This window comes from Dermacentor variabilis, chromosome 5 (assembly GCF_050947875.1).
Source record: "Dermacentor variabilis isolate Ectoservices chromosome 5, ASM5094787v1, whole genome shotgun sequence".
Classification (NCBI taxonomy): domain Eukaryota; kingdom Metazoa; phylum Arthropoda; class Arachnida; order Ixodida; family Ixodidae; genus Dermacentor; species Dermacentor variabilis.
Genome location: NC_134572.1, coordinates 11,452,059 through 11,477,686, shown reverse-complemented (window position 1 = coordinate 11,477,686; position 25,628 = coordinate 11,452,059). Strand labels below are relative to the sequence as shown.

Below are 25,628 nucleotides of genomic sequence, written 5' to 3'. Positions count from 1 at the left end.
CGCGTGGGGAACATCCTACTTAGTATGTGTAAGTTTGGGAAGGTGCCCGTTTGCAGTCTCCGCCATCCTGCGGCCTCCTCCTTTGTTAATGCTTTATGTGGTGGGGGATATTGATATCTTAGCCCCTTATAGAGGTTTAATAGCTCTGAATAGCTGTTCCCGCAGTTGATCTGTGGCCCCTCTGGGGCGGTTGACGTCCCTGTCCGGCTGGTCATCCCTCGAGCTAGGCTGTCCGCCCCTACGTTGCCCCTGATCCCTGCGTGGCTTGGTATCCAGATAATGTTATGTGTGGGTTGTCCCTCAGCGATTGGAACTCTGCTGAGGATCTTGAGCGCCGTGTTACTAATTCTGCCTCTTATATAGTTCCGGCACGCCTCTTGTGAATCTGTAACCTTCTTCCGCTGCCAGTGCGACAGCAATTTCCTCTGCCTCGGTTATGTTAGCCACCTCGGCCGTGAGTCCTGTGATTAATTCTCCTTGATTATTTACTACTACCGCTGCAGCGTTGTTTTTGTGCGCTTGTGAGTATAGGGACGCATCGGTATAGACTGTATTGTCCCGATGTCCCATCGTCTTTTCGTAAAACTCTGCCCTAGCCTGTCTCCTACTCGCATGGAGGTTTGGGTCCACGTTGCGAGGGATAGGTTGTATGCGTAGTTTCTTTCTTAGTGGGTCTGGTATTGTGGCCCTGCTACTTTGTGGTTTTTCTACTTCCCGACCTAGCTTTGTCAGGAGCGCCCTTCCCGTTGTTGTATTGCTGAGTCTTCGTACTTGTGCGTTGAGGTGGCATTCCCTTAGTTCCTCAAAAGTGTTGCTGATTCCAAGTTGCATGAGTTTGTCGTTTGATGTGTTCCTTGGGAGGTGGAGAGCTGTTTTATACGCTTTCCGGAGGATGGTCTCCACTTGCTCTTTTTTGGTTTTGGTGATTGCATGGTACGGCAGTGAGTATGTGACCCGGCTGACTATCAGGCTGTTGACCAACCTGAGTGTGTCCTCCTCTTTCATGCCATATCGCTTGTGTGCCACTCTGCTAATCATGCAGCCCACCTGTCCTGCTGCTTTGTTTAGCAGGCAGATTGTGTGGAAACTTATTCTGTGGGCTGCAATTATATTACCAATGCTGCAAGTCGGCGCTTCGGCAAAATGTAGCGCCAATTTCGACGCTCACGTTTCTCCGCCGTCTCCCTCTGCCGTGCTGCCAATCAGTGCGAAACCCGAGTCCCGCCAGTGGTAAGCGCTGCTGGCACACCTGGCCGCGCACGCAGATCAATTATCGTTGAAAAACTCTTCGCTCGCACCGCCACTCGAACTCGCAGATGCGCAGTCGGGCGCGCAGTCGGCCATGCACTCGCGACTTTCGCCGGAACACAGCGGGGGGATTCTCGCTGTCGCGAGTACCTTTTACACGGCGGGTCGCACCGCCTGCATGAAACTCGCGCACAGTAGCCGGTCACAACGTACAGTGGCCGTGAAGACGTCTCGCACCACCGGCTCGAAGCCCGCTATAAGCGGCCGGGGTCCTTATAAAAGCTAATCCATTATGCATTTGCCCCAGCTCGCAGAGCCAGGGGGGGAGGCCGGTACCGTCGTGAAGCGGAGTTGCTGCGTCTGAAGGGTGTCTCGACGCGCGCGATGTTTAAGTGGGTCCAATGTAACATTATTTTTGGTGGCGGTGGTTGTAAGACAACTTGAGAGACTTGCACGAACAGTTTCGTTGAGCGGCCAGGTGCCTTTAATGCGTCACACGTTTGCCGCTGTTTTTTGGTGCGAAGGAGAGGAGGTCAGCGCCGATGCAAAGCGGAGTCCCTTTTCCCGATGAGTCTACAATACGCGGCCAGGTTTCCTGTAGGTGGGTCCATTGTAGTTTTGTTGCCGGTGGTTGTTCGTGGTGGTGGGGGGTCACACACCGGTGCGCGATGACGGTGCAGCAGCGGCAGCCGGTGGGCGCCGCCCAGAGCGTGGTCGAGCGGACGGGCGCCCCGCGGTGGCTTTGTTGCGCGCGCGCGGGCAAAACCGGTGCTTGGCGGGGGATGACGTCAGCTGGACGCCACGAACGCCTTCCCCCCCTCGTACCCCTTAGTCCCCCCTCCCCTCTCCGGCAGAGGCAGCGCCGCTCGCGGGGGAACAATGCGCTAGGCGTCGTCTCGGCCGGCGTCGTTCCGCGCTGTGTCCCCGTGCCACGATCATGATGACGCCGCCGATGGCCGTGTGCTCCGCGCTGCTCCTCGCCATCGTCGCCGCGCTAGGAGCGGCCGAGAACGTGCTGGATGCCATACGCAACGACGGCGAGCTGTCCTCGGTAAGTAGACCGGTTGCTTCGCGCGCCTTGGCAGTGCGCGCGCGCGACCAGTTTGGCGCCATGTTCTGTGGACCCCATGCATGGGCGAGCCGTCATGGCGCCGGTCGATCGAAACCGCCGCAGCGGCCCGTGCGCGCAGCCCGGCAGCGCCGCCCATTCCGGTCTTTCCATGCCGACCCGAACGAGCCGGCCCGAGCGAGCGAGCCGTGAATGGGGCGCGCAATTGACCGCACAAAGGAGGAACCCTCTGCAGGGCCGGAAGAAGCGCTTCGGGTCGTCGGCTCCTTCGAGCAAAGCAGGCACCGACGCCGCCGTCACAGTGCGCGCGGACACACTCGCCCCATGGGGTGGGGTCGCCTCTTCGCCGGCAACGGCTTCCATCACCGTGGTCAGGCTGCTTATCCTGCCTTTCTGGAAGCAGCGCGACATGTGGGGCAGGAACGAGTCCCTTGCAGTGCGGGGCGTGTGGGGTTCGTCCGCGCGCATCTACCGAGTCAGTATGCACAGCGTGCCGAATGCCGAGGCGAATCTGCCAAAGATGCGCCGCCTGATGACTCCTCCTTGGCGCACGAGACACGCCGCCGAAACGGACGTTACGTGAAGCGGCCGCCACGGTAGCATTCGCCGTGGGGCGGGGCTACAAGCCCTTTCGCCGGAGAATCGCTCCGTGCGGGCCTAATCTCCGACCGTTGCGGATGCCCTCCACAAGCACTTCCACCGTAGCGTCTCGGATTTCAGCGTGACGCACGGGCGAGCCTTTATTCTCGGTGCTACAGCACGGGAACCGTCGCGGAGTTGCCGATAGAAAATGCGAAGCGGCGAGCGTTAATAGTTCAGCATGAAATGGGCAGGCGTGCCCCGTCTCTGCCAAAAAGAAAACTGCAGACAGCGTCTCGCAGGCATATAATGTTTCAAACGAGGATGACGCTGCAGAAAACTGTGAACGCTGACAAGCCGTCTAATGCCGGATGAGTCACGACGTTTCGTATCCCCCACTAACGTGGTTCTCTAACCGTCGTGGTGGAAGGGCGGTGCTGCTTGCATCGAAAGTGGCTGCCTGTCGTCAGGAGCGGTCGTTTGTGTACCGGTAGTGCATCTCTTTTTCCTTATTTACAACGCTTAGCTCGTGCCTATGCATGCAAACAGGTTCTCATGGAGCGGCACGTGCTTTCATTGACGCCGCGTGTCTGCGGAAGTCTCACCCTCTCGACGCGTCGGCGTGTTGCCTGTTTGGGGCGCGTTTTTACACTACGGGATTTCTCTTTCTCATATTCGATTCTCGACAGACAGATGAGTCGTCGCTTGAGAACCTGATGCGTCACTCAAACGCCAGCGATGCTCCGTGGCTGGTCGCTCGGGCGTTCTGCTACGCACTGGCCGACCAGAAAAAATAGGCGAGGAAAGCGAGCATTCGGCGCTGGCAAACAGCGATGAGGAAATCGTCCGCGCAGTCACTTTCTTGGGAAAACCACTGTCGTTAGCCTTTCTCTCTCTCTCTCTCTTTTACCTTTTCCTTAAGGCAAATTTGGGTGCGTACAAGAATAGCATCGACGTCAATATTGAGAAACAGTCCATGTATGCCTATTTTCACAGCTATCGGCAACGTGTTTTGTTTGTAAGCGGTATTTTTTTAGGTCTGAGTGGCATAACATGGGATGCGTTTCACCATAACTGTAAAGTGGGCGTGGCATGATGTATGCTGCGATCAGTTACTCCGTCTTAATAAGCAGCAGTGTTAAGTTCTTGTCCATGCGCTGTTTTCATGCCAGTTGCAATTTGTTTTTACGGGGCGTCCTGATGCATTTTCGTTGGGAGGCAGAAGACTGTGCTTTGCTGTTGAGTACTTCAACCATAGCTGGCTAAGCTGTGGGCAATCCAGATACTTTCTTTTTACAGGCGTTCATTTTGGTGGTGGTGGTGGTGATGTTGAAGCAGGCGGGGATAGCTGGCAATTGTTCCGCCTGATCCTCCTTCGAGTTGAGATCAGCGTTGTGTCACCAGGTGTCGATGAGCCCCGTGTCGCGCAAGAAGGCTGTCAGCACTCGTTGCGCTCTCTTCCTGAATGCCGCGTGCCCTCCGGGGAAAACAACGTCTTCAAAGGTCCTGTGCGTAAGACCGCACTTTTGTAGGTTATCGACCATCGCTTTTCATGCTGTGTCAAATTGCGGGCATCGCCAAATGAAATGTTCGATGTCGCCAATGTCACCACAGAAAACACAGAGTGGGGAAGCGCGAAGCCCAGTCTTGAATAACCAAGCTGGGGTGTACGCGGAGTCGGTCCTGATGCGGTACAAAAGCGTCGCTTGTTCGCGTGTAAATCCATGAGTCACACAGGATTCGTGTGAATTCTTGTGCATCTCTCTATAGTGAAGGCGGATGGCACCCTTAGGGTTTTGAAAAGCTTTTGGAGCTTTCACTTTTGGGACACATGTCAGCGCCAGGCGTGCAAGGGCGTCAGCTTCCTCGTTTCCATCAATTCCTACATGTGATGGAATCCACTGAAACCTTATGTTAAATCCTTTGCTCGTTAGGTCGTCAATCAGTGCCAGAGACTGCCTTGTAAATTTCTCTAGAGGTAGGCCCCGATGTAATCTCTGTAATGCTGACTTGGAATCCGTCAGCACCACGACATCTCGTGCAGAAAAGGCCCGTAGTTTCCGCAAAGCCGCGGTGATTGCGGCGCTTTCTACTGTTGTAGAGGAAACTACGCGATCCAGTCGGTCAGACTATGACACACCAAGGGATGGTATGCAGAATGCCGCTGCACAGCTATCTGTTTGTGCGCACACCGAACCGTCTGCGTACACTTGTAGATGGCTTTGAAACACAGTGCTCAAGTGGTCCAGCACAACAAACTTTGCTTCGGCAGTTGAAATGGTGCGTTTCGTCATTTACGTTCATTTACAATACTTCATTTTACGTATCGACATTAAACGTCTATAGCCAAGCCTCTAACACAGTATGAACTATAATTAAGTGCGAGGCACCGCAGAGTAACCGATTATAAAGCGCCATTAAAAGTAGCTTATAAATTGACTTTAAATCCTTTGGTTTACCGATTTCGTACGCCAATACAGTGCCAATTTCGACACAATATTAATTAAAAATTTCGTCCCAGTTCAGACAGATTCCTGTTCTTTGTTTTGTTGAACTACTACAGCGTGCTGCTTTCTTCTAACTTATGTTTACATTTCGCGCCATGTGTCTTCTCGGTTCTTGTTGTGACCTACGCATATTAACTGTCCTTTTCAATTTCTTGACTTCAGTATAATTATATTCACCTAAATTTTCCAAAAATATCTTGAAAAGTTTTTCGGAAGACCGGGCTGAGAAAATTTTCTGTACTCGGATTGTCTAAAAACATACGAAATGATAAGCTTTTTCTCGCACCTACCTCCCGCATAAGAAATTGAGCATTTCTTCTTTCTTTTTCATATCAATCAAAGGAAACAACAAAAACACTGTGATTGCAGCCCACGCGTATAGTGACTGGTTTCAAACCTGTTCGGCGTTCCGATGTGCCTCGCCTGTTCAATTAATTTGAGCTCTTTTTAGAGTCTTCTCTCCTTGAGTGTGTGAGCATTCATTATTAATTCTATTTTATTATGTTTAACCTTCGAGAACGACGCAGATACTACGAGATCCGCCACAGTGGAGGACACTTTCGATTACGTGCGCCCACCACCTGGTACTACACAGTGGCGTTTGTGCATTCCGCCCTCATCGGAATACGGACGCAGAGGCCGGGAATCGAACCCGCTACGTCTTGCTCAGCAGCAGTACGTCATAGCCAATGACCAACCTCGGCTGCTCTCTATATATGAGTGCGTCTTCCACGCAGATTATAGTGTCCCGAGCGTGATTGACGTCTGTCGCTGGCATCACCGCAATTATAACTTCCCGCTCGGAGCACTGAACCCTTGTGTGCCGTGACGCAACGCGGCTAAGGAATGAAACGCTTCCATCGATCCCCTTTAGCTTTCACCTACCCACCGAACAGGTACACATTCTGCTGTGACGTAACATGGTTGTGCAATTCATACCGCAGCAACAGCGGCTAGCTATGCCTCGCGGCAACGACGGACACTCAACACGCGCGGCCAGTGTCGGCGCAGGGCTTGCAACACCGGGACGTCCCTTCGCACGTGCGCTAGCGAGTCTCCGTGCGCATTTGCAGCGAGCAACTGAGCGACGGTACGTCGGCTCGAAGGAGTCACGGAAATGGTTTTCAGATTGCTCTTAGTTGCGGCCTTCTCGAACTTGGCAGGCGTATAGAGGCTGCCTTGAAGGAAGCGTGTCGCCAGTGTACTGGTACGACATTTCTATACCCAGAGTAATGTGCAAACTCAGATCAGCTGCCGCTCTTTTTGTTTTATTCTTGCGATTTTTCTTTCTCTCCTCACCGCTTTTGTATATATAGTAAGCAGACAACACCGCTATTTTATGGCTTCAAATGAATTTTCGATTAAGAATATCCTCTAAAGTTTCCCATCGAATAATATAAGTTGGCAGGACTATTTTGAAAATTTGCCCTCACGTATCAACCTTGTTTTAGGGGGGACCCGCCGTGGTTGCTCAGTGGCTATGGTGTTGGGCTGCTGAGCACGAGGTCGCGGGATCGAATCCCGGCCACGGCGGCCGCATTTCGATGGGGGCGAAATGCGAAAACACCCGTGTGCTTAGATTTAGGTGCACGTTAAAGAACCCCAGGTGGTCAAAATTTCCGGAGTCCTCCACTATGGCGTGCCTCATAATCAGAAAGTGGTTTTGGCACGTAAAACCCCAAATATTATTATTATTATTATTATTGTTTTAGGGTGCACCTCTTAGGCGCTCGTTCCTGTGGCGAAAGTCGGCGTAACCGAGCGAATGAGCACAACACGGAAGAATGAAAGACACGAGCCGCGAACGGCGGAGACCAATGAGAGCAGCCCCTTCAGTGGCGTGCGCACGGGAAACTGGTGTCATGCGGACCCGCCCTACCGTTCCATGCGTACTCGTATCTGGTCTCAGCCGGAACGCTCGTTTCGTATAGTACCGCCTGCTCGCGTCGGCTTTCGCTCACGCTTGTTTGGTTAGCTTGGATTAGTCTTGTTCGCGCTTGTTTCGATTGTCATGGTTTGCGATTGTTTTGCGATCTGATTGTATGCACGACGCGAACTATGTAGTATACTTTCTGGAAGCGACGCGGCACCAGCGATTACACTGGAACCTTCGACGAGTCATCTATAAAAGCCGACGCGCTTAACCCGCAGATCAAATTTTCGACGATTGCCGATTCTGCTACGTGTCTCGCTCAGATTCTTTGCGTTAACATATCGCGAAATAAAAACACGTATAGAGCTGCGCTCAAATTTCGCATTAGGGAGTGTCATAATCGTCGGTGAATTGTTTCGGGACAAGCCATTATTCAGAATGTGAAGTTGCTCAGAAATGGTTTGGAATAGTCGTATTTTCCCAGCAGCGCGTAATCCTTCGTTTGCCTCGTTATCGCCTAACGTTACGGTTTTCTCATTTTCTTTCATGTTCACGCCAGGGTTAATTATTGCTGTGTTGTAAACTCGGTTATTTGTTGAAATATATTTATTGGGAAATTCCAGAGTTCAGTATAGAATAGCTTGCCTTGAAGAAGAGTGTTGGTGGGGTAGCCCGTTACGTTACATTCGTGGACAAATATGTGTGGCAATGAAGGGAAAGCTACGGAGGCAAAGTGCGCACAAGCGAGAGCGATTCTGAAAAGATCGAGTCCCGCACTCGCTGCCCCTTAGTTTAAGATGGGGAAGAAAAAGCACAATATCCTTATTTACAACCGCTAAATAAGACAAAACACACCATTGAGTGCTGAAGTTGACTTATTTTGCGACTTTTCCCTTCCGCGTACGGGCAAACGGGAAACCGCCGCACGCGGAAGCTGCGTCGATTCCAGCCTCTGTTCCGAGAAACCGAAAGCGCTGCCGAACGCTGCCGGACTACTAGGCGCAGTAACACACGTACAGAAGCTCCGCCTCCTAGATTTTCTTTCCATCGGAAGTTGCATGCGAATATAGTCTGGTCTTGAAAGTCGGAAATTAACAGTTGCTACATGCTAACGCCCGTTTAGGTTAGTTTATTTTTCTTACGCGTAGGAATAAGCCACGAAAGCTCGTAATGGTTCCTTAGTATACCAAGATGACTATAACTTCCTATCTATGCCCATAGCGTTCTGTACTATGCCTCTTACAGCTACCCTAACTTCGCGAAGCTATAGATCAGGCACTTAGTCGAGGTTGTTTTCTCTGTGGTTCTATAATTACTCAGGTTAGTGCAGAATTTCATTTTCTGGTCTGTGGTGGATTGTGGGTCCGTATTCCCAAAAAGCTCTCACGCTAGAATTGTTCGTAAGACCAAATTTCAGTCTATGCTGATGCTGTACATACAATTAACGAAGGCGGCTGGCCAATAGCAGAGAGCACTTACGAACAAAAAGCTTTGTTAATTCAACTCCTGATTAATGGATTCTGTCTTAACGTATTGACATTTGGTTCTTAAACAGGCATGAATTCAGTGGAAATTCCTCCTGCCTGAATATAAAATGCACTCGCTACGACACTTTTATCAGCCATAATGGGCGATTTCATAGAGATGTTTACAAGGATTATTTTGGACAGGAAGCGCATATATGTTATGAACGACTATGTTCTTTCTTCCTTTTGCCCTTGTACCGAGCATGTTTGTTTTGACATGGCTGTGGTAAATCTTGGCAGTCAATCCGCATAATTATACAAGGGGGGGGGGGGAGCCTCACGCCTGCAGCCTGTCTGGCGTAGGTAGGTAATGCGGTAATGTCGACGCCCAAGGGTCCGAAGCCGATGGTGGCTCATTACGCATACCCATGTAAAAAAAGTAGAAAAAGAAGGAAGCGAAAGGCCAACAATAATCGCTGTCGTCCCAAACACACGCCTACTCATTGCCTACTCATTGCCTACTCATTGAGCCTTTCGGCAGTCTGCCTTTCTTTTTATTGTGCAGCTAGACCGTTGGGGCCATATTGGAAGCAGGCACTTGTTACCGGAATATCACAAATACGGCAGGTCCTATTTAAGGTAGACAATATATAGAAATACTTTAAAATTCCTAATATGGATAAGTTTCTGCGCTCAGAAGCCTACGCACGCGTTTGTGCGGATTACGCCTCTGTCTCTCCCTTTTCCTTCTTCATCTCTGATTGCAAGTTCACAACCTCAGCTTCTTTGTTTGCAATATATACATATCCTGCTTAACGATAAATCATCGCGCGATGTGTGACAAGTACTGGTGGCCTCTACTTGTGTTGAATATCTCGAAGCAACTTGGGATAGGATAGCTGCGATACACATAGTGCACAACGCTGTGGGTTTAGATTGCAATGGAAGTTATAGTTATCATGGTATACTGACAGGGCTTGATGAGACGCCGTGATGGAGGACACTGCATTGGTACCGACCACCTGGTATTTGGATCCGACTGCGGGTACGATCTGTTGGGACCTCGGCGCTGACGCCCGTGGTTGTACCTGGGTCGCAAGCCCCAAGGGTAGCGTTGGCCTGGCGGCCTGGGGTACAACTGCAAGCATCCGAAGGTCCCGGCAAAGCATGAGTCGACAGGTAACAACGAAACAACTTGTTTATTTTAACATCGCAAAGAGTTGGCGGTCAGGTTTGACCGAAGTAGAGAGACGGGAGAGCACTTCACTCAACGGAAGAAATCGGAGCCCTCCTCTGGCGTCCGGGGGCAGCTGTTTTTATACTCTCGCAGTTGAGGGCAAGAAGGAACCCCTCAAAAGACGAGCACGTGAATGTACAATGGGCTAATGGTGACGCACACTGTCGTAGCGATGCCGTAGCACCATGTCGTGGCGCTGCGCACGATCTCGTAGCACCTGGTCGTGGCGCTGCGCAGCACACTGTCGTGGCGCTGCGCAGCATACTGTCGTGGCGCTGCCGGTCGGACACAATGACTGTAACGAGAAGATGGTCCCTGCTTTGGCATCGCCTGTTTCGGGCACAATGACTGGAACGAGATCCCTGCTTTGGCATCGCCTGTTTCGGGCCCAATAACTGGAAGGAGATCCCTGCTTTGGCCTCGCCTGTTTCGGGCACAATGACTGGAACGAAATCCCTAGGCGGTCGCATCGCCGCAGACGCGCCTGGAAACACCTGGCGATGAGTGTTGCGGTGACGACGATCGGGCCAAAATGTCCGCCGCCCCGCCGCCGTCGCGCCGGCAAAACCACGTGTCGCAGGCGAAACGCAACAGACCGCCCCGCCGGGGAAAGGAGATCCCGATGGACAGGGGACTGCATCCGCTGTCCGGAGGGATGTCGCTCGATGATGCTCATAACCGAAGTCGGGCGTCCCTTGACGTTTCTTGAGCGCAGCGCACAGAGAAGGCCTCGTTCTCTCGTTCAGGTTCGCACGGGACACTGCAAAGTGACTTCGGGAGAGTTCACATTTTTGTTCTCGTTCCCGGCAAGCGTTAGAACTACGCTGAAAACTCAACCGCTCAGTCAGCAAGCACGGCACAACCCTCACTAAGCCCTGCCAGGCTCTTTCCCCTTTTTATACCACTGCCTAGTTCCTTACAGTAGTCTAGCATCACTCAGAACGCGTCCACAAATTGAAAAATTGCACTAGAAAGCATATCATCACTTTGAAACACTAAACAAAAGCAATATGTTAAAAAAAATCCTGCCTCAGGAAGAAAAACATCAGTAACAAACAATTTTGAGGCTGATTCCTACGTTAGGGGCTTCGACTTAAGCCATCGGCGTTACCGTTGAGACTCCCCTTTTTGTAACGCACCTCAAAGGAATATTGTTGTAAAGCGAGGCTCCAGCGCAGGAGGCGGCCATTTTTGGGAGAGATGGTCTGCAGCCATTGGAGAGGGCAGTGATCTGTCTCAATGATAAACCTCGAGCCGGCTAGATAGCATGACAATTTCTGAACGGCCCACACGAGACATGCACACTCTTTTTCGGTGGCGCTATACGCCTGCTCACGACTGGTCAGCTTACGACTAGCATACAGGACGGGGTGTTCTACTTCTCCATTTTCCCGTTGGCATAGTACAACGCCCATGCCTCGCTCACTAGCATCGCACTGAACAATGAACCCTTTTGTATAGTCTGGCGATCGTAGCACAGGCTGGCTTGTTAGGGCACTCTTTAGGGCGCTAAAAGCTCTTTCCTTTGTCTCGTCCCAGACGACTGTTTGAGGCTCTGTCTTTCTTAGAGCATCCGTCAGGGGAGCCGCGATATCAGAGTACCTAGGGATGTACCTCTGATAGTAGCCGGCGACACCTAAGAACGACCGAATATCGGTCTTTGTGCGCGGTTGCGGAAAGTCTCGCACAGCGGCCACTTTTATTTCAGAGGGGCGGCGACGACCCTGACCAATCACGTGACCGAGGTAGACAACCTCGGCCTGTGCTAACTGGCACTTAGGAGCCTTTACTGTCAAGCCTGCTTCGCGCAGGCGGGTTAGCACTGCCCGCAAGTGTGTCATATGCTCAGACCAGGATGCGGAGAATATCGCTACGTCGTCTAGATACGGTAAAGCGAATTCTTGCTGTCCCCGCAACACTTTATCCATGAGACTTGAAAAACAGTATGGCGCGTTCTTCAAACCAAAACTCAACACTTTAGGACGGAATGTTCCCATTGGTGAAATGAACGCCGCATACCTACTAGCCTCTTCTGTAAGTGGAACCTGCCAATAACCCCTGACAAGATCTAGGGTGGAAATAAACTGAGCGCTACTAACTTTCTCAAGGCGCTCCTCGATGTTAGGGATCGGATAAATTTGATCCTTAGTGATGGAATTAAGCCTGCGGTAGTCGACGCAAGGACGAGGTTCCTTGCCCGGTACCTCAACTAAAATCAAAGGGGAGGTATAATCACTCTCACCTGCCTCAATAACACCGAGCTGTAGCATTTTCTTTACCTCAGCCTCCATAATATCGCTCTGGCGGGGTGACACCCGATACGCCTTGGATCGTACTGGCTCTGTGGAGGTAAGTTCTATATCATGAGTAAGTACAGAAGTCCTACCAGGCCTCTCAGAGAACAGACCTTGAAACTCTTGTAATAGCTGGTGTAGTTCGGTTTTCTGCTCAGGCGACAGCGGTGCTTTACTGATAAGGTCACTAATGACTTGACCGGTGTCTTCCCTGTTCGTCACTGAGCCTAGTCCCGGAAGCTCGACCGGAAGCTCTTCAGGAACGTTTACCATCATGCACACCACTGCTTCCCTTTGTCTATAAGGTTTGAGCAGATTACAGTGGTAAACTTGCTGTGCTTTCCGCTTTCCTGGCAGACTTACCACGTAGTTAACGTCCGACAGTTTCTGAACAATTCGCGCTGGGCCCTCCCACTGCACGTCTAGTTTGTTGTTTAGCGATGTGCGCAATATCATGACCTCATCGCCAACCTCAAAACGACGGGCCCTGGCTGTCCGATCATAATAAACCTTGGCCCTCTGCTGGGCCTTTGTCATTGCTTCACCTGACAACTCCTGTGCCCTTCTTAAGCGTTCGAGGAGCTTAAGCACGTACTCCACCACGACTGGGTCGTCGCCCCTACCTTCCCATGATTCTCGAAGCATGCGAAGCGGAGATCGAAGCGAGCGACCGTACACCAGTTCAGCTGGCGAAAACCCCGTAGCCGCATGCGGCGCGGTCCTTAAAGCAAACATCACCCCAGGCAGACACAGCTCCCAGTCAGTTTGATGTTCAAAACACAAGGCTCTCAACACGCGCTTCATGACGGAGTGGAGCTTCTCAACGGAATTCGACTGTGGGTGGTACACTGAGCTGTGTAGCAGCTTTACCCCACACCTTTCGAGAAAAGTTGTCGTCAAAGCGCTAGTAAACACTGTGCCCTGATCTGATTGAATTTCTGCAGGAAAACCAACTCGCGCAAATATGGACAGTAGTGCATTAACTATCTCAACTGAGCTGAGTTCTTTAAGCGGCACTGCTTCAGGGAACTTTGTCGCTGGGCAGATCACAGTCAAAATGTGTCTGTACCCCGTGGCTGTTACCGGCAGAGGTCCCACTGTATCAATAACGAGCCGTCTAAAAGGCTCCGTAATGATAGGTACCAATTTCAACGGCGCCCTCGATTTGTCCCCTGGTTTGCCCACCCGCTGACAAGTGTCACATGTCCTCACGAAATGGTCTGCGTCCCGAAAACACCCTGGCCAATAGTACTCTTGCAAGAGACGGTCCTTAGTTTTCTTAACTCCTAGGTGTCCGGACCACGAACCCCCATGTGACAAGCGCAACAGATCCTGACGATAGCATTGAGGCACGACCAGCTGATCGAACTCCACTCCTCGGCGGTCTAGATACTTCCGGTACAGGACTCCACCTCTTTCCACAAAACGCGCAGTTTTCCTGGCGATACCTTCTTTGACATTGCAGCGCACGTTTTCCAGGCTGCCATCCTTTTTTTGCTCGGCTATCAAAGCCGTCCGGCTGACTTTTAGCAACCTATCAAGTCCGTCTGACGTAGGCGCGATGAGCAAATCAGTAGATAGCTCTTCTAACTTTCCCGCGTCGGGATTTTCCTCTCCAGTATCTGGCGCCTTTAACGTTACAGACTCTAGTTTATTCAGTTCGGGCGTGCTCTGAATATCAGCTTGCTGCGCCTCTGACCCTTTTTCGTTGTTTGATAACGTTGGCCCCGCAACTACCGCCTTTGCAGCGAGCTCCCGAACCTTCGATCTGGTTAAGGCCTGAACACTAGCTTCACCAAACAAAAGCCCCTTCTCGCGCAGGAGGTGATCGGACCTGTTTGAAAATAGGTACGGGTACTGGGGTGGCAGCATAGATGACACTGCCGCCTCCGTCTCAAGCGCTCCGAAAGGTCCTTCAATAAGCACTTTTGCTACCGGCAGACACACGCTATGAGCTTCCACGGCTTGCTTGATCCACGCGCACTCGCCCGTGAACATATGGGGTTCTACGTAAGACGGGTGAACTACATCCATCGTAGCTGCGGAATCGCGAAGCACTCGGCACTCTTTCCCGTTTACGAGGAGGTCTCGCATGTAAGGCTCAAGAAGCTTCATGTTCTCGTCAGTGCTGCCTATTGAAAAAAACACAACTTTTGGTGTTGTTTCCGGACACTGCGCCGAAAAGTGACCCGGCTTCTGGCACGTATAACAAACGCCCGCTCGCCTCATCTCGAACCGCTTTCTGCGTTCGGCTTCGGCTGCCGTCTCTTTACGTTTGGTCGGATTGCTTTCACTCGCATCCTCACTACGCGTGTCCCCCTTAAATCTCATGGGCGTGAACCTTGGCCTCTCAGACTTGGAGCCAAATTCACCCTTTTGACCGTCCTTAGCTCCGCGAGCTCGACGCGTCACAAACTCCTCGGCTAGCTCAGCGGCTCTAGCCACCGTACTCACGTCTGGCCTATCCAAGACCCAGTATCGCACGTTCACCGGTAACCGACTATAAAACTGTTCTAGCCCGAAACACTGCAGAACTTTATCGTGGTCACCAAACGCTTTCTCTTCTTTGAGCCACTCCTGCATGTTCGACATAAGCCTATACGCAAACTCTGTATATGACTCACTTTTGCCTTTCTCATTTTCCCGAAACTTCCGACGGAACGCTTCCGCAGACAGCCGGTACTTTTTTAGCAGACTCGATTTTACTTTGTCGAAATCCTCTGCTTCCTCTCTATCCAAGCGAGCGACTACGTCGGCCGCCTCGCCGGGTAACAAAGTGAGCAAGCGCTGTGGCCACGTTTCCCGAGAGAACCCCTGCTTCTCGCACGTTCGCTCAAAGTTAACCAGGAACAAACCAATGTCCTCTCCAAGCTTAAACGGCCGCATCAGGTCAGTCATTTTGAACCATACGCGTTCTCCTGCACCGTGTGCCTGACTTCCATTACGAGCGCGTTCCATCTCTACCTCGAGACGCTTCATTTCCAAAGCGTGTTCGCGCTCTTCTTTTTCTTTCTGCTCTTTAAGTTCGCGCTCCTGTCTTTTTGACCTCTCCTCAATAGTCTCAAGGCATTCCGACAGCTCGTCATCCTCAGCCTCTAACTCAAGAATAGCCGTTATCAGTTCCGGTTTTCTGAGTTTGTCCGAGACATCCAGACCCAACTCTCTTGCAAGCTCCAACAATTTCGGTTTGCGCAACGACTTCAAATCCATGGCTGCTCTGAATGCTGCTTTTTCTACTGCTTACTATTGTCTTGCCGCAAACTAACCCGGCAGCAACGACAACCACAATTACCAGCTCTGTTTCTGACACTAACAAAAAGCCTGGCAAAGCTCAGTAGAAGAAAGTCCCGCACTCACCAAACCTCGCAGGCAGGAATTCCGCGCAGTCGTTCCGCTGCAGGCAACCAGTCGTCACACAGGGCTCGTTGCACTGCTCCCGGATCGTCGTTGAGCTGCTCAGCATACAGTCAACTGCATCTCTTCGCTGCTGGCCTCCGTTGTCGCGATCTCGCCGCTGGCAGACCGTTGTTTGAAGTCGTAGGCGATCTCACCGCTGGCAACCAGATATTTGGATCCGACTGCGGGTACGATCTGTTGGGACCTCGGCGCTGACGCCCGTGGTTGTACCTGGGTCGCAAGCCCCAAGGGTAGCGTTGGCCTGGCGGCCTGGGGTACAACTGCAAGCATCCGAAGGTCCCGGCAAAGCATGAGTCGACAGGTAACAACGAAACAACTTGTTTATTTTAACATCGCAAAGAGTTGGCGGTCAGGTTTGACCGAAGTAGAGAGACGGGAGAGCACTTCACTCAACGGAAGAAATCGGAGCCCTCCTCTGGCGTCCGGGGGCAGCTGTTTTTATACTCTCGCAGTTGAGGGCAAGAAGGAACCCCTCAAAAGACGAGCACGTGAATGTACAATGGGCTAATGGTGACGCACACTGTCGTAGCGATGCCGTAGCACCATGTCGTGGCGCTGCGCACGATCTCGTAGCACCTGGTCGTGGCGCTGCGCAGCACACTGTCGTGGCGCTGCGCAGCATACTGTCGTGGCGCTGCCGGTCGGACACAATGACTGTAACGAGAAGATGGTCCCTGCTTTGGCATCGCCTGTTTCGGGCACAATGACTGGAACGAGATCCCTGCTTTGGCATCGCCTGTTTCGGGCCCAATAACTGGAAGGAGATCCCTGCTTTGGCCTCGCCTGTTTCGGGCACAATGACTGGAACGAAATCCCTAGGCGGTCGCATCGCCGCAGACGCGCCTGGAAACACCTGGCGATGAGTGTTGCGGTGACGACGATCGGGCCAAAATGTCCGCCGCCCCGCCGCCGTCGCGCCGGCAAAACCACGTGTCGCAGGCGAAACGCAACACTGGGCTTCCGTAATGTGCGCCCAAAAACACAGCGCACGAGATATGTTGCACTCCGCCCCCATCCGAACGCGGCTGCGAATCCAACGCGCGACATCACGCTTAACAACAGCTAGAACGCCATGTAGGCACTGAACCAACACGGCGGGCGCTGAAGATAACGCGAGTGACACTGTAGCGCCGCCGTGACCGACGCATCGGTCGCTAGAACCGTGCACGTTGAGTGGGGGACCAATTCTGAGAAAGCCACATTGCGGACGACACGCGGCACAGTACGCACACAATGTAGCGCTTCGTGTGTGTCGTCGGCGCATCAGCACCTGCTCCGTTTTAAAAATCACCGACATCCTAACGCCGTGTCCCACAGCAAGAACTGCTTGACATTTGTGCCTTTCTTTTTTTATTTTATTTATTTTTTTTTGCCGCCAGTGTGTTTGTTTACATTTGGTCCGAGAACACCCATGTACTTACATTTGGGGCACGTTAAGAAACCCCGGGTGGTCCAAATTTTCGGAGCCCCCCAGTACGACATGCCTCATAAGGAAGGAGAAAGTGGTTTTGGCACGTAAAACCCCTAATTTTTTTTTACATTTGGTTCTTGAATTTAAAGCATAACAGTCACCGCAGTGGGGGTCGTTCTCCCTTCTGGCTCAATATCGCCCCAGGGTGGCGTTGGTTAGCAGCATTGATTTGGAAGATTTCGCGGCGTTGCATATCTAAATTTTCCTTGCTACAATCAAACTACCTACATGTTATTCCGCATGAACAGGGACATGTGAGTTGAAGAGATCCTGGAGACTGGTGGGAAAATGCAAAATAATGATAATAAATTGTGAAAGAACGTAGAAGCTATTAAGTAACTCAGCGTATGCTGAAATTGCCCAAATGCATCTTCCTCTTAGTGCTTTTTTTCTTCTTATTATTATTCCCTGTGGAGCAGTCAGAAAAACCAACTGCAGACGCCCGCATTCAGCCGATGCTTCTTTCTCGTTCCCCTTTACTTTCATTTTTTTTTTTTTGTGTGTGTGTGTGTGTGTGTGTTCGAGAGATGCAGCTCTTGTCCCTTGGCCAAGGGCGTATTCACCATGCGCACCACCATCGTGAGATGCGAAGACATCCTGTCCTTGTGCGTTTTCGCAACGTTGTCGCGGGGTCAGCGGCGCGCTTGCTCGCCCTACGCAGGCAGTGTCACTCCGGTCAGCGAGGCGTACGCGGCGCTTTATTTCGATACCTCTAAATTAACCATGAATTCTGGGGCCCCCCTTCGTTAGCGGGGGGCCAGAAAAAAAAAGGCAAATAAGAAAACATGTTTGTTACTTATCTACAAGGCGGATGTAATACTAAGAATGAAATTTAACGAGTATATTATGGAAGTACTGGGACAGACCGAATATTATATCGCGCAGCAGTGTTGCTCTATGAAACTTCCCACTGCATTTCGTCCACAGAATGTGTTACGCAGTTATAAGCAATGTTTTCGTGCTTTCCTCTCCAACTCTCTCGCCAGGTATGTGGAGTGGTTTCCAGATATTGAAACACATGGGGGTGATCATATTCCCACATCTCTAAACGTCAAAGGCTTGTCGTCTAGATCTGGTCCACGGAATACCATTCGGACGATTCAATGGGCCAACTTCAAATCTGATATGGAAGATGCCTGCCGCGACGGCCTACCCTCTGGATTAGAGCAAACAATTAAAAATACGATGCAAAACGCCACTCGCATGATGACAATCTCTTCCACACAAAACGACTTCGACATGGAATTAGAGCAACTTCGAGCACTTCGTCGCAGGGCAGAACGTCGATATCGGCGTACAAAATCAATCGATGACTTTAGGGCAGCCAGGAGGATGCAAAAGAATATTCAGCATCGTATGGATAGATTAGCGTCGGAACGTTGGAGAACGTTTTGCCAAACACTAGACCCCCGCAAGCCACTGTCTCGCAATTGGAAAACGGTGCAAGGTCTGCGTTGCTTTCCGGAACAGCGTTTTCCATTCAAGGCGCTCGCCCTTTTCCAGGGGCGGCAAGACATCGATGTCGCAGAAGATTTTTATGCGCGGATCGCAGACCAAGCGACTCGCCCACATCCTCCAGCCTGAGGTGACGTCCACAGTTCCCGTGATTGCTGCATGGACCTTCCTTTTACAATGGAGGAGCTCGAAGCGGCACTAGCTCTCTGCAGGCGCTCTTCATCTCCGGGTCCAGATGATGTATCATACCGAGCCTTGTGCTATCTCGGAGAATCCCCACGGAGAGAATGGCTGAGTCTTTACAACCCCTCATAGCAGGAGGGAAATGTTCCTGACGAATTGAATGGAAAGCCGCCTGATGCCACTCTTGAAGCAGGGCAAATCCCCACTAGAGCTCACCTCTTACCGCCCAATAGCGCTGGCCAGCTGTGTAGGAAAGGTAATGGAACGAATGATTCTCGGCCGCCTGGAACAGTACCTTGAACACTACAAGATTTATCCGAATTCCATGGCTGTTTCCGACGTGACCGCTCTTCCATCGACAATGTAGTTGATCTCGTTTCATATGTCCAGCACGAAAGGTCCCGTGAGCGTTTATCTGCAGCTTTATTCTAAGATGTGAAAAGCGCATACGATAAAGTATTACATGAGGTCATTCTCGACGCTCTTGCGACGGTTGGCCTAGGTGGTCGAGTCTTTTTGTGGATTGCAAGTTACCTATCTGCAAGATCATTCTTTGTGTTAACTGATGATGGCCCGACTATACGCGACGCTATACCAGTAGAGGCGTTCCTCAAGGCGGTTCTCTCAGCCCGACGCTACTCAACCTCGCTCTTGTTGGACTTGCTGAATACTTGCCAACTACCATCAAGATTTCAATATACGCAGACGACATTTGTGTCTGGACTTCGGCAGTTATACGTCCTCAGATACGTGCGCGGCTTCAAAGAGCGGCAACGTTGACAGCGAGCTTAAAAAAAAATTATGGGATTTTACGTGCCAAAACCACTTTCTGATTATGAGGCACGCCGTAGTGGAGGACTTCGGAAATTTCGACCACCTGGGGTTCTTTAACGTGCACCTAAATCTAAGCACACGGGTGTTTTCGCATTTCACCCCCATCAAAATGCGGCCGCCGTGGACGGGATTCGATCCCGCGACCTCGTGCTCAGCAGTCCAACACCATAGCCACTGAGCAACCACGGCGGGTGTTGACAGCGAGCTACTTGTGTAAACAAGGTCTCAGCATATCACCAGAAAAATGCGCATTAGTGGCATTTACTCGCAAACCAGTGACGCCTTATGTCATCTCAGTGAATGGGCGGACCATTTCCTATGTCAGAACCTACAGATTTCTTGACGTAATTATTGACCGAGACCTCTGTTGGAGACCGCACGTGGCCTACATGAAACGGCGCCTGACAACAACTACCCAGTTGTTTAAATACTTGACAGGAAAGACGTGGGGAATGTCAGTAGACGCAACGCTGAAACTCTACAGAGCTCTCTTTTTCGGTTTTTTAAGCTATAATCTACCTGTACTGAACAACACCTGCAAGACAAATATTCGTGTTCTGCAGGCCGCACAAGCTCAAGCACTCAGAGTTTGCCTTGGTTTGCCCAGATGCACGTCAACAGAGGCAACCATTGTGATTGCTCGGGACCATCCAATGCAAACTCACATTACGGTGGAAGCCCTGAGTACGCACATCAGACATTATGCACTTGCCCCCTTTCACCACCTTGCAACACTACCTTCAGAAACTGCAGGCACCAAGCATCATTCTCTAAAGCTATCGTCAAGTACAACGACAAACTTCCCTCGGGCTTCACCGCTGCATCTAAACCATCGATACCCCCCTGGTGTGTTATTTGCCCCACATTACATCTATGTATACCAGGAATCGGGCAAAAGTCTGAGCTGTCGTCGCCTGTGCTGAAACAACTGTCTCCGCTTCTTCTGCACGAGAGGTATGCGGATAGTGTACATATTTTTACTGATGGTCCACAAACATTTAGTGTTCGTCCGGTATTGTGGTTGTCCCAGCAAGAGTTATTACCATCAGTTTTAGGACTGACCACCCAACGACATCGACAGCTGCGGAACTAGCTGCTCTTCGCGCTGCACTTTGTTTCGTCAATCGGGAACCTCCTCGACAAGGGTCAATCTTCAGTGACTGAAAGGCAGCCCTACAATCTGTGCTATCAGCTCTGCGTCGCGGGCCATACGAACAGCTCGTATTCGATATTCGATGCCTTCTCCATATATCACATGAGAAAGGACACCACGTGATGTTTCACTGGCTGCCAAGTCACTGCGGCGTCATAGGAAACGAAGACGCCGATAATGCCGCTCGGGCAGCTCTTGAAGACACACAGGAAGAGGCCATACCACTTTCACGGTCCGACGCAGCCAGCAGACTTCGAGTGCTTGCACAGGAGATCACGCTCTCTCTATGGTGCACACCAAGCAGCCAGACCAGCCGGAGCTATCGTCAATACCACCTGCCCTCTTTGATGCATCTCTGTATGCCAACTGGACTCCGCCTAAGAGAGGGCACTCTGCTTTATCGCTTATGGCTAGGGGTGGCATTCACGAATTCTTACTCATTTCGCATTAAAATGGACGACAACGCTCTCTGCAATGCCTGTCTTTGCGAGGAGACGCTAGAACACATTCTGTGCGACTGTCCTGAATATAATGTTCAGAGACAGTCCCCCATGGCGTCTGTTCTACGCACCTTGCCAATAGACAGTTTGTCAGATGAAACGATTGTCACGTGTCGCCGACAGAAGACATCGCAGCTGAAGGCGACGAAGGGACTACTACTTCGGTTTTTGAAAGAGACGGGCTTGGACAAGCGGCTGTGACAGTGATGTCAGGTACCACGCAAGAGTGACGGACTGTAACTGACGATATGTGTGCTGTGCTATGTGCTCTCTCTTTCTCTCCTACCCATCTTTCATCCCCCCTCCCGCTCCCATGTGTAGGGTAGCAAACCTGTTGAGCTAAACTGGTTAACCTCTCTTCCTTTCCTTCTCCACTTTTTCCTTCCTTCCTCCTCCTTGCGGTTCACTCGTCTATGTCGTCAAGGCGGGCTTATTTATCACTTAATAAGGATTCTGTACAGCACAGACGACGCGGGCATGAGGAAAGAAACGGAAAGCACCACCGCTGACTTTCGACAACATGTACTGCTGAAAATAGAACACGCAGATATAAGACCACTGGCGCGTGACCTTCACAAGGGACAGTTTATAACAAATAACAAACGCATACATGACATTGGCGCAGTGGGAACACCTTGTTCGCGCTCTTGTAATCTGCCACTTGTGAAAGTCATGAAATATGACCCGCGTATTTAGAAGCTGCTCACGACACGCTTTAAATGTCATGGTAATGTTACCCTGCCCGCCCAAGACGCGTTGCGCGTTCCGCCGGCACCATTTGTGAACATGCTTGTCTAGGACACGCTGTCCAACGACTTTACGCTTACTGACCTTCTACACGTCTCGAAATATAACACGAGGCCTTTTCTGGCATTTTACGTTCACTGCTTCGTCGACAAGGATGTCTGACATTCTATGGCATCCGTGTAACTGCACCGTAAAACGTATAATTTAGGAAGCGGTAATTGGTGGACAAGCAGTCTTCAAGGTTGTGTAAAAGCAGCAGTCTGCTGTTAGAGGAAAACATTGACGTTCGTAGGAAAGCAGTAAAATGGACAGCCTGTTTGGGGCCGTTACAAGTCTATCAAATTGTAATTCAGGGTTATAAAGCTGCTCTGATGAAGGCAAAAAAGAAGAAGCAGAAGGGGAGATGGGGGAGGAGCTCTGGGACGAGCGTTTATCCATTCACCAGAAATGTGATCACATTGGTAACTAGACATGAAAGCCCGTGCTTTAATACCAGCAGTATTGACTACTGAAAGCTAGGTAGAGAATAGCTTGGGACACCTGACGACATATCTTTAGTTTGCGCCTGTCCCGATTCCGCATCCACGGATGAAAGAAAAATAAATAAATGGCCTCAGAATGACGTAAAACACATCTAACTCAACTGAGCATGCTTTACCCTCGTCACTTTAATGGCTCCAACTTATCAAACCTTCGGTGGCCGTGTGAACACGAATACACGAAGACGTTGTATAGATACGCACTTGCTCATTGCTGCATCATTGCTATATTTAGTAAGTATAGTGGCCAAGCAATCACACTACAGCAGATGGTCCATTAATTCACGCTACGTCAGCATTTGTGATTGCCCCTCTTTTACTGCAAAAGGTGCGGCTTTAAACCCTGTCTACGAGATGAAGATACCTTACATTCGCTGAAAGCCGCCTAAAGATGCTGCGGGGCATGCGAACACCTGTTGCGGGGATCAACAGCCTGAGCAGCTGTTTTTCTGAGCCAACCACGCCAAACAGCAACGAAAAAAAAAAACGAAGTCTTGTGCTGTGCTGTGCAGACTACCGAGGGGGGGGGGGGGCGCCTTTGTGGTAAAATTGGGGTAATACCTCAGATCGCCATCGTGTATACCGTACAGACTTACGGATGCCATTCAGGAGGTGAACATTGTTCTGAATGTCAGCACTCATATAATCCCTCATGGTCTCATTTCTCTATTTTTCCACTTAGAGTACATAATAGGCTCAAGGGATCTAAGGTCGGCTCTCTCTTTTTTTCCGCTTGTATGAATATCTTATCTTTTTCTCGCCATTCATATAAGGCCAAAGCACCATCGTCCATGCAACTGGATAACGTATGCAGCGAAAGACATTTCCAGATTTCCTTCGTCGACCTCTATAGCAGCCAGCTGTTGTGGCCGCGGCAATTGACTCGGTGCCAATTTTTACACGTGCTATCCATATTTACTAGCTCTGCCAAGTGACGGCGGTGATAACGCATGCGCTACAGATTGCCATAACTTTCACTTTCAACAGCGCTCGTGCATTTTTTTCTTTCTTTCTTCTTTTTTTGGTTCGGTATGTTCCTTTTTCTTCTCTTAAGTTGGCCACGACATGTCTTTATTTTTGTAGTACCTCCTGGCCGGTTTTGCCGATAGCAAAACCCGACAGCTATTGCGAGAAATGAAAACGAGGAAAACTAAAACTGGAACAACTTCACTCGGTATGAAAATTTCATTGGGGCCGAGGTGCAACTTACAAGCGCGTTTGAGGAAGTGCAATATTTTTTTTTTCTCGCACAGCCCTGTCAAGCATCGCTTCGAATGCCCCACAAATAGCTGAATCACGCTAGCTGTAGGAAGGCAATATTCCGCAATATGGGCGTCGCATCTTCTGTCAGTGTGCCATCGCCTCACGTTGTGCCGCTGTTTTGCATACACGTCTTTTATATCCTATCACTGAGTACGTAAATCTCCATTAAATTATTGGCGTTTGATGTCATCCGTGATCGAAGAGGCTTCGCAAACGTAGAGCAACTTTTTTAGCTCAGTGATACTAAGATAAAACTCAACAGCAACATGATTAATACTACTTCTTACTTACTTAGTGTTCAATTATGTTCGTTTAATTAATTTATTTATTTATTTATTTACTTATTTATTTTACATTGTATATTTGATATCTCCTTCAGAAAGCACTGTTTAAGACTGAGCAGTTACATCCTCACCGTCGCTAAGCAAGGCCCTTAAAGAAACGTTGTGCGTTCTTCCACCAAAGAGCGAGTGTAGTTCGTTGAATTCCGCACAACGAAAGCGCGTTGCAAGCTGTCGCTGAGTGGAATACTCCAGGAGAATAATACTCTTCATTTGCTGTAGCGTAGTGCTCCTTTATGTGTAACCATAGCGAATTGCCTGGGTTGGATGGCATCTCTTGCTCTCCGACGGGCCACCCCGACTCGAAGCCGTGCCCGGTCTCCTGGTAAGACCCGGCTGCCGGCGAGGCGCACCGATGCTGGTGGTCTTAACGTCATGTGTGATAAAAAATGCGAAAATGCCACAGGCATGGCATGGGCGCGGTTAGAGATATGGTACTGATTGAACAGTATGACGCCACATGCCATATACCTTTTGCGGGCTTTTCATGAAGTGTTAAACGTGGTTTTTAGTATTAGTTTCTGGACACTCTAGGCGGATGGCTGTCCATGTTGCCATTTTTCAGCGATTTGAAATCATCGTTAGAGCTGTTAAGGGTAGAGGCTTGGGCGAGCTGGTAATTAATGCAAAACGAGCCCAGCGCAAAAGACGGGTGCACTGAAAGAAAGGCACACCCGGCATTGACTTGCAGTGGTCACTGTTGGATTGTCGGAAGTCAGCGCCGTGTGCTTCTGTCTGTGTCCATATCTTCCACGCAGTGCTCGTCTTGCCACATATAAAATTCAGAAAAACCTTCATATCGAAACACCGCAATCCCCGTTTGGTGAAATTCTATATGGCACCACTCAGGGATTTATTTCTCCGTGTGTCGTGCTGCAGTGCCAACATTGATTGTAGGTTAAAAAAAACTTAAAGCATATAGGATTGTCTCATGGAGGAGCATGGGCGCTGGTGCTTCTTGTCATTTGTTGGCTTAAGCAAATAAATTACGTTAGCTTTAATGGAACTCGTTGCATTGAACATGTGTGAGCGAAAGGAAAGGAATGCCAATCAAGCTTCAACTTGGATGAGTTGTCTTGCTCGATGGCAACTCTTTACATATATAAAATAACGTGATTTTTTTTAAAGCGATGTGCGTGACTCTATCGACCTGTAGTTTGGACTAATGCTATTTTCTAGCACATCGCATTTTTAAGCGGTCTCAAGTAAACAAATAAGGAGACCTTCATGTCCGCTCTCTTTCAGCCTTCCGTTATTTCTAATAATGCTTATGGTTCTCATGAAGAAAAGTGCTCCACGATTCTGTGCGCATTTGGAAGATTGGTGATATGTTTAATTCTTTACACGAAAGTCGAAGCTGAACACAACATCGCTTCCTGGATAGCAAGGCTCGCTGTGCTGAGAATGAAAAAAGGGCTTTAACGTCGCCGCCTAATTATTTTTTTTCGAAGA

General features: G+C 50.2%; 1 protein-coding gene across 1 annotated transcript in view; it reads left to right on the top strand.

The window, feature by feature from the left end:
• The first annotated feature begins 2,125 nt into the window (after positions 1-2,125).
• Positions 2,126-25,628, top strand: part of Fas1 (fasciclin 1 Fas1 domain-containing) — an 80,521-nt gene continuing 57,018 nt past the window's right edge. Inside the window, exon 1 of the mRNA XM_075691708.1 lies at positions 2,126-2,299. Coding sequence (XP_075547823.1) covers positions 2,186-2,299 — 114 coding nt within the window. The 5' untranslated portion in view covers positions 2,126-2,185. The remainder of the gene's footprint in view (positions 2,300-25,628) is intronic.